Below are 14020 nucleotides of genomic sequence, written 5' to 3'. Positions count from 1 at the left end.
CTCACTGTTGTGGCCTCTCCCGTTGCGGAGCACAGGCTCCGGCCACGCAGGCTCAGCGGCCATGGCTCAAGGGCCCAGCCGCTCCGCGGCATGTGGGATCTTCCCAGACCGGGGCACGAACCCGTGTCCCCTGCATCGGCAGGCATATTCTCAACCACTGCACCACCAGGTAAGCCCACTGGTTTTCTTTTTTCATTTTTTTTCATCCATTTTAAATAAGAGCCTGAATATGAGAGCCACGCTTGGGATGGCAGAGAGCAAAGACCAAGAATCAGGTCCCAGATGGTACTGCTAAAGGTCTGAACAAATACCAGCAACCTCTGGTTTCTTTTATGTGAGAAGAATATATCCGTATGTGCTTAAAGCTCTCTTAGTTTGGTTGCTCACAACTAAATACATTTCTAGGTGTTATCCAAGAAACTAAATGTGTAATAGAGGCCCTGCCCTCAAGGAGTTTGAGGTCTAAGGAAGACAGGCAAGAAACAACTATTTATGTGACCCAAGTAAGTAGCAGAGATCTAAAGGAACAGATATCGAAGTAACTAATTGTAACTAGGGAAGCAAAAGTCATCTTGAGAGTCTGAGATGTCTAAGTGTGCATTAAAGACTAAGTAGAAAAAACAAACAACCCAATCAAAAAATGGGCAGAAGACCTAAACAGACATTTCTCCAAAGAAGACATACAGATGGCCAAGAGGCACGTGTTATTGCTAATTATCAGAGAAATGCAAATCAAAACTACATGAGGTATCACCTCACACCACTCAGAATGGCCATCATCAAAAAGTCTATAAATAATAAATGCTGGAGAGGGTATGGTGGGGATGTAAACTGGTGCAGCCACTATGGAGAACAGTAGGGAGGTTCCTTAAAAAACTAGAGTTGCTGGGGAATTCCCTGGTGGTCCATTGGTTAAGATTCCAGGCTTTTACTGCTGGGTGACCAGGTTCGATCCCTGGTCAGAGAACTAAGATCCTGCAGGCCACACAGTGTGGCCAAGTAAATAATTAAAATGTAAAAAACAAACAAACAAACAAAGTTGCTATATGATCCAGCAATCCCACTCCTGGGTATATATCCAGAAAAGATGAAAACTCTAATTGAAAAGATACGTGCACCCCAATGTCCACAGCAGCACTATTTACAATAGCCAAGACAAGGAAGCAAGCTGTGTCCATCGACAGATGAATGGATAAAGGAGATGTGGTACACACACACACACACACACACACACACACACACACACACACACACACATCCAATGGACTATTACTCAGCCATAAAAAAGAATGAAGTAGTGCCATTTACAACAACATGGATGGACCTAGAGAATATCATACTAAGTGAAGTCAGACAAAGACAAATACCATATGATATCACTTATAAATGGAATCTAAAAAAAGATACAAATGAACTTATTTACAAAGCAGAAACAAACTCACAGACATAGAAAACAAACTTATGGTTACCAAAGGGGAAAGGGGGAGTGGGAGGGATAAATTAGGAGTTTGGGATTAATAGATACACGCTACTATATACAAAATAGATAATCAACAGGGGCCTACTGTATAGCACAGGGAACTGTATTCAGTATCTTATAATAATCTATAATGGAAAAGAATCTGAAAAGAATATATATACATATAACTGAATCACTTTGCTGTACACCTGAAACTAACACAACATTGTAAACCAACTATACTTCAAGTTAAAAAAAAGAAAAAGACTAAATAGAATTATGAAGCAAGGAAACGGAGGGGGAATTTCAAAGTACGGAGAGCAGCATACAAAGAACGCTAGTACTGGGAAGGACCTTTGAAGAAAAGCTCAGTTCACCAGATTATGCTCATAATGATCAGAAGTCATCAAGAAAAAGGTAAACTATATTTAATATACTTGTTTTAAAAAGATGGGGCAATATATAAAATTATTTCTAAATAATTTTTGTTTAAAGTATTAACAAAAAAATTTGGCACTTTAATGGCAAGATTCAGTCATATGGAACATTAAGTATAATACTTCTTGACAATATTACTATTATGAAATTTCTGACACTTTATTCCCATTTTAATTTTTAAAAAACAGATTACAAAAGTAATTCCTGAGTAGTTGGTTGTTATCAAAGTTTTAAAGAAAACCATTCCGAATTTCCTCCTAATAGGTGACCAACTGGGGACATCCTTCCACATCTTTTCCTTTTCCTCCATGTATGGACAAGCACTTATTTTAGATACACTCACGTATTCACCATTGTACATATATTTTGAAATTGTTATGTGACTTTTCATGTAATATATAGTGAAGATCTTTTATCATTATTAATTAGGAAAATTATTTTAACATTTAGCTAAAAGGTGAATACTTTGATTTTTAAAGTGTCAATTAATGAAGTCTTCCTGTTGGGCTAAAGACAAAACACTAGCTAAGGCCAAATAACCATATACTAATAAGTACACAATCCTAGTTCATGTTGTGGAGGAAAAGATACTAAGGGGGAAAGCTGGGGTGTGAGGAAGGGAGGCTCTTAAATGGGGGCAGTGGCCCCTGAGCCACTCACTGACCCTTTGGGCAACTTAGCAGGATCCAATCCACATCCCCTTAGTACCTGACATGGCTTATATATCATTATCTGCCATTCTAGTCTCATCAAAAGTATCACTGGTATTTTCTGTGAAAGGTTAGAAAAATCTCTGGTTCTTTAAATCTGAAATTACTGAAATTTGAGTTTGGGTTCAAACCTGTTTCTTGGGCTTTGCCCACTGTAGCAGCTCACAGTTCTCCAGTTAAAAAAACAAATTCAGTGTATGTAATTCAAGCTTGATACATTCCATAAGTATTTAAGTGTCCACTGTGTAGAAGGCGCTATAAGTGAAGTTTGAGGTAACTGACTCCCAGATTAGTTACTAGGTGTGTGACCTTGGGAAAATTACTTTTCTATGTGCCAGTTACCTGATCTGAGACAAGGATGCAACTAATGAATCTGTAGTGCTGTTGTAAGGATTAAGTGAGATGCTGCACGCAAAGTACCTGGAACATAGGAAGTACTTAATAAATGCTGGCTGTCACCCTCTGCCCTTCCCTGCAAAGAGGACTTAATGAAGCCAACATAGAAACATTTAAAACAATTCATATTTGTGAATTCAGGAATAAAAATATCCACAATGAAAGGATCTGTTAATTAGCTTTTGTTGCAGATTATAACCATACTTTGATTTTTAGTCTACATAAAGGAAAACTCTTGCAAACTGGAATCTATTCAAAATTCAACCAGTCCTGAGTTGAATTTGATTCTGCAACGAACTACAATAGGAGGGCAGCTCTGCTAAGCAAATAATGAAAATAAGATGGCAAAGAACTGTTGACCACGACCACATCTAAGATAATGAGCTCTTGAGTAAATAAAATTTTGTATTACTTATTTAAAAATAATTTCAAGTTACAGAAAAGTTGCAAGAATAGTACACTCTTTACCTAGATTCTCTAATTGTTACATACTACCTTATTTGCCTTATTATCTCTCTCTAAATACAAACTTTTTTTTTTCTGAACTGTTAAAGAGTAAGTTACATACATCATGCTCCTTTACCCCTAACTACTTGTATTCCTAAGTCCATGAACATCCTTTTATGAAATCAGTAGAGTTATCAACTACAGGAAATTTAACATAGATATACTTTTATGTAATCTATGGTCCACATATCAGTTTTGTCAATTGACCTAGTACTATCCTTTACAGCATTTTCCTCACTATTAAATCTACACCAGAATCACCTATTGCATTTAGTTATCATGTCTCAGTAAATAATACCTGACAGGCATTGTTTTTTACAAAATGAGTTGCTCAAAATAGTCTAGAAAATTAAACTTGTAACTACAAAAAATGCAGCTGATTTAACTTCTGTTCCAGCATTTCACACAAAAATAGTTGTTAGAAATGCTATTTCTACAGTTCCAAAGAATTTACCGAAACAGCCATGTCTCAAAGGAGGTATCCAACAACAAAAAACACTGAACTAATCTCATTAACCTTATTAAATATAAAGGCAATGAAAACCAGTTCCAACCAAACTGTTGGGCCATATTTTATACATCTTGCGACACTACCTCAGAAATTAGGACAGGTCAAGAAGGACACAATGGAAAGTGACCACTGTAATTATTTACCTCTTGGGGGTTCGTGGGAACGTTGCGGGGATGGGGGTAATGGGGACTGTTTCCTTTTTATTCTACGAATTTCTGTATTGTTTGAATTTTTTGACAATGAGCACACATTTCTCACTTAATAATAAAACAAAATAAGCGAAAAAAGGAAAAGAAAAACTAGATGGCGGGGTGGATTTTTGTTTTGCGGGGTTAACCTGAACATCAAAGTTCATCTGTTTGTACTTTGGTTTCTTCGCCTGAAGAGATGATGGTGACCCTTCCTCTAACTTACACAGGCAGACATCAGAAAGGTTAAGTATCACCAAACTACTATTTCAGGGAGAAAGAGCTAACAGAAATGCTTCTCGTAAGTCAGAAAAACCTCTCACGTGAACTGGCCGGCAGTTCTAAGGTTAACGGTCTGCCCTGAAAACCAGAAACTCAAGCAGAACCTTCCCGTATCTTAGAGCATTCATTCTGCAGCGGGGAACGGCGGAGCCAATGAAAGCTGTCGCGGGAGGGAGTACGGAACCCAGGAGGGCGTTCCGGGCTGTCAGCCGGACAGGAGGGACGCCGGGCCCCGCGTGCACCCGGGAGCGTCCGGGCAGCGTCCGGGGAACTTGTGTCCGGAGCGGCCGGGCGGAGAGAGCGGCTCCGGAGGCGGGAGCCCAATTGGTCCCTTACCGAGAGCCGGGCACGTCCACCGGCCCGAGGCCGCCGCTGCCGCCGCCAGGGCCGGCTAGCACGTCCCCGCCGTATTTCTCCTCCATCCCGGGGATCAGGAGCCGCCGCCGCTGCCCCCGCTGCGGGGTCTCCTCATGTCTCGCCGCTGCCGCGGAACACCGGGCGCAGGCGCGTCACTCCCCCATGCCAGCAGCCCCGTCGGGTCCCCGTAGGTCGGGCCGCTGCCGCTGTCCCCGGCTCCGGCTCACAAGCACACGCGCGTCGAGATTAGGCCGCGGACAATTCCGGCGCCGCCGGGTTTTCCGGAGGCTCTCCGGATCGGACGGGGCCAGGCCACGTCATCGGGCCCAGCAGCCCTCACTCTCGGGGGAGTGCCCGGCCCTGCGCCTGCGCACAGTACAACACTCGCCGTCACCTCCCCTTCCTAAGGCTCTTCTTACCGCTGGGCTACGGATGGAATCCTAGGCCCCTATCAGCTCCTCCCATTGACGAGGCTTGAGCACATACCTGTCCCTGCAGCGCCACCTATGGGCTGCAGGAAAACAGCGGGTTCTTCTGGAGCGGAGGTAGGGGACATAGAAAATGCACAACTTGCGATTAAATAGAATAGAATTTCTTTTAAATTCTGGCTCCTAAACTGTGTTACTTAATCCTTGCACATCAGTAAACCGAGGCAGGTAGGACCAGGCCTTATTAGAGTTATTTGTTGCTAAAAAGTTAAGAAGGCGGGCTCCTGTGTCTGTGTTGGTTTGAATCCCAAATCTGCCACTTACTAATTGTGCCACTTGGCCTTTCTGTACCTCAGTTTTCTTACCTGCAAAGTAAGAATAGTAATATCTATATCACAGGGTTGTTGGGAGGATTGTATGTGTTAATATGTGAAAAGTGTCTGTAACAGTGAATGATACATAGTAATCAATAAATGTTAGCTATTATTATTTATAGGGAAATTTGAGGACTGGGATATGGAGATGAAAATGGGGTTTTGAACTGTTTAAATTATGATTAGTTTACAATACTCCACTTAATTCGAATGTACATAAAGACTCTTGGTAACATATAAGAGAATGAGGAGTCATAGTCTCTGCCTGCTGGGACTTCATAATCTATTGTGGAAAATATTTAGCAATTTGAGAGCAAGACCTAGTTGGCAACATTACACGTTAAAGGCACAAATGCTAAGGTTTCCCAAATAAGGTGTGATGTGGGTATAACCAGAAAAGACTCACTGATAGAAGCTGACCTGGAACTTGGATAAGGTTTTGGATATGGGAGAAAAGCATCGTGGGAAGATGTATCCTATGTGTAGAACACAGAGGAAAGCATGAACTTTAAAAGCTAAAGATGCATATTTTCCTGTTTGAGGCAAAGAAGAGAACAAAGATACAATACGCCATCAGTATGTTGGGGTTTTAAATTCAGGATGTTTGCTTATTGAATTTGTACGGAAATGTCCATATCTTTTGCCTGCATTAGGTGATAATCATTGACTTAGAATGGAGTAGATCAGGTAAAGCTTTACGAAGAGTAACATTCTTGCTTCACTTTCTTGAAGTGACTTTTTTGTAGCATTTTGTTTTTTTGGTAGCAATTTCTTTGCAGAATTGCTATTTTCTAACCCAATGGCAGTGGTAACAACTAACTATTGTGTTTTTCTAGAGCTAATTCCATTCCTTTGGAGTTCAGAGAACTAGGTAAAATGACATGTATACATTGAGATTAATTTTTATTCTCAGTGGAGCTTGAATTCAGCTGATATTTGATTTGGTTAGAATTAGGACATTTTTCTTTTAGGCTAATATGTTTCCTGTTTTTTTTGCGGTGGAAGGAAAAGTGTCTCTGTTTTCTTTCTTCCTACTCACTTCTCAACCCAGTCCAACCTGGCTTCTACTTTCATCATTCTTCTTCCACGAAAGAGCTGCTTCTTTCGTGGATATTTTTGAGCTACATATTACCTTATCTCTCTATAGCTTTCAACATAGTTGATCTCTCCCTCCTTCTTGAAACATTCTCTTTCCTTGGTTTCCAGAACCCCACATTTGTTGTCAGAGGAAGCTCAAGTTCTTTATGTCCAAGACTCATGATCCTTCCGCTAAACCTGATCCTCTATTAATGTTTCTTACTTCATTGGATGACACCATTTATTCAGTTTAGCAAACCAAAACACAGGTGTCATCTTTAACACCTCCCCTTCCTTATAGTCTAAATCCAGTCCATCACCAAGTTGTGTCATTTTTTACCTTCTCAATATTTCTTGAATCAATCCAAAATTTTCCATCCTCATCTCCACCATCTAGTTTAGATGACCATCATGTTTTGTTTAGACAACTACAGTAACCTCCTTACTAGTCTTTCCAAGTTCACTCTTTCCCTTTTCTACAATCTGTTTTCCACATTCTGCCACAGTAACAGTAATCTATTCCAGTTGCCAATCTTATCATGCACTGCCTGCCCCACCCCCACTCTACTCTCCAGCCTTCCAACGGCTTTCCATTACTCTTACAACAAACTCAAATCATTAACATGGCCAACAGCATCCTATATGGGCTTGCCCTAACCTATCTTTTCAGCTTCATCTCATATCAAGCTGTCTTCTGCTCTCTGGATTCCAGTCATCCTTTTCCCCCTTCAATTACGCTGTTTCTCTTCTAATACAAGACTTTTCTCAGGCTAGTTTTCATGTGTAGAATGCATACCGTCTCAAACTTTGCTTGTTAAGATCCTACTCACTCTTTTTGTTTCAGGTTGAGTTATCTAGGAAGCAGACTCTGGGATGGAGTTTAATGTGCAAGATATTTATCAAGGAGTGCTTTTGGGACTAACGACTGTAAAAGGGAGGGAAAGGAAACATAACTGGGCAGATGGAGAAGTCGAGAAATGGTGCAGTCCAACAAAAGCCGCAGTAAACCTCATGGAGACATTGGGAGCTAAAATGGTCCTTGAGAAATATCTTACATTTTTTTCCCCCGAATACAGTCTTTTATAGGTCTAGGATTCATCCAAGATCATGTATTGCATTTAATTGTCATGTCTCATTAGTTTTCTTTTATCTGGAACAGTTCCTGGTCTCTCCTTTTTTTCATGACCTTGACGTTTTTGAAGTGAATGGGACAATTACTTTGCAGAATGCCTCTCAGTTTGTGTTTGTCTGATGTTTCCTCATGATTGGATTTTAGGTATGCATTTTTGGCAAGAATAACACAGAAGTGATTCTATATTCCTCTCAGTGCATCACATCGGAAGGCACATGATGCTGACTGGTCTCATTAACTGGTAAAGTGAACTTCTATCATTTGATAAGAAGACATCTGCCAGATTTTTCAATGTAATGTGAATGAATAAGTATTTTGTCTGGAGATACTTTGAGACCATATCAAGATTCTGTTTCTGATCACACTTTCACTCATTTGTATTAGTATCCATTTTTGCTCCTTGACCAAAACAATTATTACTATAAAGTTTTCCAAATGCTAATCATCCCTTCCATCATCTCTTCTACATTTATTAGTTGACCCTCTACTGTCAGGTAAAACTTTCCTGCCCCCCGCCCCCACCCTACCATTTATCTATCTATCTATCTATCTATTTATCTATCTTAGTATGAGCTCATGGGTTCCTGTTTTATTAAATGGATTATAATCAACTGCTGTCATGCTTTTGATGCTAAAATTGTCCCAAATTTAGCCAGTGGGAACCATTTGGCTGGTTCCTGTGCCATTTTGATACATTCCCATCATTCTTTCAGAATTTCCGTACTTTCTGGTATAAGATGTTCCAGGTTTATTATATACTTTCCCTGCTTTAGCCCTGGAATTAGCCATTTCTCCAAGGAGCTCTGGTTCCTTTTAAGGAGAATGGTATTTAGAGACCAAGGTCTATAGATGCAACTATATACTAGGTGAAGTAAGTCAGAAAGAGAAAGACAAATGTCATATGATATCACTTATATGTGGAATCTAAAATATGATACAAATGAACTTCTCTATGAAATAGAAACAGAATCACACACATAGAGGATAGACTGGTAGTTACCAAGGGGGAGGGGGGAGGGAGAGGGATGGTTTGGGAGTTTAGGATTAGCAGATGCAAACTGATATATATAGAATGGATAAACAAAAAGATCCTACTGTACAGCACAGGAAACTGTTATGGTGATAAACCATAATGGAAAAGAATATGAAAAAGAATACATATATATATACATGTATAACTGAGTCACTTTGCTGTATAGCAGTAATTAACACAACATTGTAAATCAACTATATGTCAATAAAACAAAAACAAAAACCAAGATCTAGGTGTTGGGTATCACATTGCTGCTAGTGTACTCATTGCTTCTTTGACTTCTCAGTGGACAGAGTTAGGAATTATATATGCTCAGCTAGGTGTGTGTGTGTGTATGTGTGTGTGTGTGTGTGTGTGTGTATGTGTGTGTGTGTGTACATAGGTATATCTTTCTATTTATCATCTATCAGAAACCAAAAGTTCATACTGATAACTTCAAGTACAATCCAATCTCAGATGTTTTATCCTAGACTTTTCCGTTTGTATCTCTCTTCCTTGCAGTGAAAAATCTGGCTCCCAAAAAATGTTAGGTAAATTGTCCAAAATTATATAATTTGTAAGGCAAGCCTCCCCACTAACTGGGCAAAGTGCACCTCAGTGTCAGCTGTTTTGCTTCTCTCTTCCAATGATGTAAGAGAACCCGATGGGGAGGGCCTGTTTTGTAAGCCACCTCCAGGAATCTGGATCAAAGAATATGGTGGAAATTGTCATGAGTAGCAACTTAGTGCCTTCTTCCTTCTTTCTAATGAATACTTGTTGAGTGCTTACCATGAGCTAGGTCCAATTCTGGGTAATTGCTGGGTTTCCCAGTAGCAAACTCTGAGATGAGGATTTGTGTGAAAGTAAGTGTTCCCAGAACAAACTGGTAGGAGTGTGGGAAAGTGGGACAGGAGAGAAAGGTGAGCAGGGATGTGATACTAGGTTCACTCCCACTGGGGAGCTTGGATTCTGTGAAAGTCCCACCTCAGAGGGTCCTGATCTGGGGTAAGGTGTCTTAGTTCATCTGGGCTGCTGCAACAAAAATTCTGTAAACTCAGTGGCTTATAAACAACAGATATTTATTTCTCACAGTTCTGGAGGCTGGGAAGTCCAAGGTCAAGTGCTGGCAGATTTGGTATCTGGTGAGAGCCTACTTCCTAGTTTTTAGACAGTGCCTTTTCGCTGTGTCCTCACATGGTTGAAGGGGTGAATAGCTCTCTGGGGTCATTTTTTTTAAGGGTATTAATCCAAATCATGACCTAATAATCTCCCTAAGGCCCGCCTCTTAATACCATCACATCGGGGTTTAGGATTTCAACATGTGAATTTTGAGGGAGTCACAAATATTCAGACCATAGTATAAGGCTATTTTGGGAGCAGTTCTTCAACAAAGAGATGAAAGTGCTGGCTGGCAATTAGGAGTGCTCCTGGCATGTGTAAAAATGTGAAAAGGGTCAAGGGGATATGGGCAAAGGACTTATTGATGATAATGTCCACTACAAGACTACATGTATTTTGATCATTTCCTATATTATATGTTCTACCTTCCCAAGGTTGAAACCAAAAAGCTCACATTCCCAGAATTCCTTGCAGCTGGGCATGCAGCCTGAGGCATGTGACCTGGGTTTCACTAGTCAGACATATCCAGATGTAACATGACTTCAGCTGAGGAGCAGGAAGTTGGGGCATTGATTTACCTACTCTGGAAAAGGATCCAGTATTTTGGAAATAGCAGTGGCAGAGCTTCTGTGGTCCATTTCTGGGGGTCATTGGTGATAAGTGGCACTGGCAGTGGTGTTTTGGGCAGAGTGGCCTTCATGGCATGGTTGGACCTTGTTTTTGGCTGCCTAGCTCCAGGGCCTGGCTCTGTGGTCCTCTAAGAGATTCTTTGAAGTACCCAATGCCCCTTAATAAATTCCTGCCCAGGGCCTCCCTGGTGGCGCAGTGGTTGAGAGTCCGCCTGCCGATGCAGGGGACGCGGGTTCGTGCCCCGGTCCGGGAGGACCCCACATGCCGCGGAGCGGCTGGGCCCGTGAGCCATGGCCGCTGAGCCTGTGCGTCCGGAGCCTGTGCTCCGCAACGGGAGAGGCCACAACAGTGAGAGGCCCGCACACTGAAAAAAAAAAAAAAAAATTCCTGCCTGAACTAGTCAGAGTGGAGGTTGCTGTTTGTAATTAAATCACTGAATGGTACAGGTGATATGGCAGCAAACCTTCGGTAGCAATAAGCAGCTAAAAGATTTTGTAATTGCATATTTTTTCAGACCGAGGGGCAGTATGATGCGCATGAAAATCAACTCTTAAAATGTTGCACCGTAGTGGGGAGAAAGCTACCCCAAGCTCATCAGATGACTTCACTTGATGCCAAACATATTCTTATCCTCTATTTGAAAGTAGAAAAAGAAAACAAGACAATGTTCAATAATTCCTTATCCATCCTGACCAGGTAGGAAGCAAAATGGAGGTGTGTATACCCTGGAATTCTCAGGGAGATACTGGGCTTCACAATACAACTGCAAAGCTATAAAGGGAGCTGAATAGTTTAAAAGGTTTGAGCTCTTAGCAGTTAGAGACTCTAATGTGTGTAATTTCTTTAGCAGACGTTAAATGTGGGCAGTTAAAAATGAAAAACACTAATTATCTACTGGACGGTCAGGAGGATGCAAATGAGGAGAGGGAGGGAAATAATTGATAGACATTTTCAACTAGCAGATCAGAATTTTGCAGTGGATCTTGAAGTTTCATTATAATTGCGCCCCAAGTTTTTCAAGAATTTATCTTGCCATTCATCCACTCATATACCCAGTAATCAAAAAGGAAATATTCACTGAAAGCCTACTATGTGCCACTACCAATTATATCCCAGAGCGGAGGAAAACACGTTGTTACCCTTCTTCTCAAACTGATTAGAAATTTAACTGGTAGCAACACAATGTGGAAAACAAACTGAAAAAAAGAAACTTGTTGGAAGACAGTTCTTTATGGCTCTCTTGTGTTTCTGCATGTCTTCTGAGCAGAAGCATTGATGGCTTTTGCTCTAGACTGTGTTTTCAAAGATGTTTGTATAGCAAACAGCCTTGGAAGATAGAGATAATACCTCCCTCTGGAACAGAGGGAAGATTTGTTTGCTGATCAGGCTAATAAAGATAATGCCTCCCTCTAGGACAAAGGTTGGGCAGGTTTGCTAGCAGCTTCTTTAAAAGATTGGGGTTTCCTAAACCCTCAGCTGCATGCTTAGCATCCACCTAGGCTGCCATGCCTCACCCCCATGGGATTTGGGGGTGGAAGAAGCAAGGCAAAGTGATGCAAACTTGAGGTTCATGCTGCCTGCATTTTTGCATACCCCCAAAGAAAAATAAAATAAAAAGACAGAGATTTCAGACAACTTTATGAATTAAACATTGTATATCTTTGCTATTTAATTTTAATTTATTTATTTAAAAAAATATTTATTTACTTATTTGTTTAGTTTCACCAGGTCTTAGTTCTGGTAGGCGGGCTCCTTAGTTGCAGCACGTGGGCTCCTTAGTTGTGGCATGTGAGCTCTTAGTTGTGGTGTGCATGTGGAATCTAGTTCCCTGACCAGGGATGGATCCTGGGCCCCCTGCATTGGGAGCATGGAGTCTTATCCACTGTGCCACCAGGGAAGTCCCTCATTGCTATTTTAATTAAAACAAAAAAAGTTTTTCACCATTGAGTTTGAACATCTGTTGACATATTTCTTGGCTTTTCTGCCTCATTTTCAAGTGTGTGGAGATTGTATTTGATCTTTCTAATTTTTCTCTTAAGGGAATTGTCTTTTGCTAAAATTAAAAAATAAATTTATAAACAGGATATTAAGAAAATTCTTTGACTCTAATTCCAGCTTTGCGTTCCTTGCCTGGATCATGTTCAGGTATAGTTTCTACACTGTTCTCTGTATTCTCTGAACCACCACTTGTTGCTGCCCACATCAGTCTTTCACCTTAACTTATTCATTATGGCTGGGTCGTTGGCCAGTGAAAACTAGACAGGGAAGAAGTCAGAAAAGTCAAACTCCCACAAGATTGGCTGGAGAAGGGTCATCTGTTGTCAGGTGGGGCTGGATTGTTGTACTGACATATTCTGGTAGAATCACTGTGATAGATCACCATCTTGTCACACCATCCCCCTATTCAGGGACCTTCAGTGACTCCCATGTTCCCAGACTATGTAAAGTTTCGACCTCTCTCCTCTCTCCTTAATTTGGTTCTATCCTTCCTTTCCTATCCAGCCTTATCACTGTCTGTTCTGTACCACTGCACCCGGGCTTAAAGGCACTTCAAGATGCCAAGTCCTTCAGTGGCTCCTTATTTGGATTCAGGGTTGCATATTAGATTGGAAATGTGTTAAAGCATGGTTAGATTCGTACTTTAATCCATTTTTAGAACTTCACTAATAGTGAAAGAAATGCAAATTAAAACGGAAAATATGCTGTGGTGGGCACAGACGTGTGTGTCCCATATCTCACTTCAAGGTGGGACTTGTCCAGCTGTCAGCTCACAATCCTCAGCTCTCAAATCCTTCTGGACGTGCCTCAGCTTCCTAGGGTGGCCTGCAACGGATGGCTGATTGAGGCGGGGTTACAGGGCCTGGCTATTTTGTCTCAATGGTCTGCAACTCTGATAGATCATATATAATCTAGAGCACATTCTGGGGTTGAGGCTCCGTGGAGCCTGGATTGAAGTTCCACTTTTCTCTCTGCCTAGTCCTGCTTCCCTCCCACTCCCTTAGGTGTTGATTCCTCATAAGTATCTTGCATGCAAATTCCAAATCAGTGTCTGCACCTAGTGAACCCAACCTGCATCACTTTTTATTTTTTATTTTATTTTTAAAATAAATTTATTTATTTTATTATTTTATTTTATTTATTTATTGTTTCTGGCTGCTTTGGGTCTTTGTTGCTGCTTCGTTGCTTTTCTCTAGTTGCAACGAGCGGGGGCTACTCTTTTTTGCAGTGTGCGAGCTTCTCATTGCGGTGGCTTTTGTTGTTGCGGAGCACAGGCTCGAGGCACACGGGCTTCAGTAGTTGTGGCACGTGGGCTCAGTAGTTGTGGCTCGAGGGTGCTAGAGCACAGGCTCGGTAGTTGTGGTGCATGGGCTTAGTTGCTCCGTGGCATGTGCATGTGGGA

General features: G+C 41.2%; 1 protein-coding gene and 1 long non-coding RNA gene across 2 annotated transcripts in view; one reads left to right on the top strand and one right to left on the bottom strand.

The window, feature by feature from the left end:
- The window catches only part of SLC30A5 (solute carrier family 30 member 5), a 33821-nt gene extending 28600 nt beyond the window's left edge, over positions 1–5221 (bottom strand). The window contains exon 1 of the mRNA XM_059062543.2: positions 4828–5221. Coding sequence (XP_058918526.1) covers positions 4828–4913 — 86 coding nt within the window. The 5' untranslated portion in view covers positions 4914–5221. The remainder of the gene's footprint in view (positions 1–4827) is intronic.
- Positions 4707–14020, top strand: part of LOC136794013 (uncharacterized) — a 33399-nt gene continuing 24085 nt past the window's right edge. The window contains exon 1 of the long non-coding RNA XR_010840161.1: positions 4707–5393. This is a non-coding gene — a long non-coding RNA (uncharacterized lncRNA). The remainder of the gene's footprint in view (positions 5394–14020) is intronic.

The sequence above is a fragment of the Kogia breviceps genome, chromosome 4 (assembly GCF_026419965.1).
Source record: "Kogia breviceps isolate mKogBre1 chromosome 4, mKogBre1 haplotype 1, whole genome shotgun sequence".
In the NCBI taxonomy this organism is placed as follows: Eukaryota; Metazoa; Chordata; class Mammalia; order Artiodactyla; family Physeteridae; genus Kogia; species Kogia breviceps.
The sequence above is the reverse complement of the archived record's forward strand: the minus strand, read 5'-3'. Positions and strand labels throughout refer to the sequence as shown.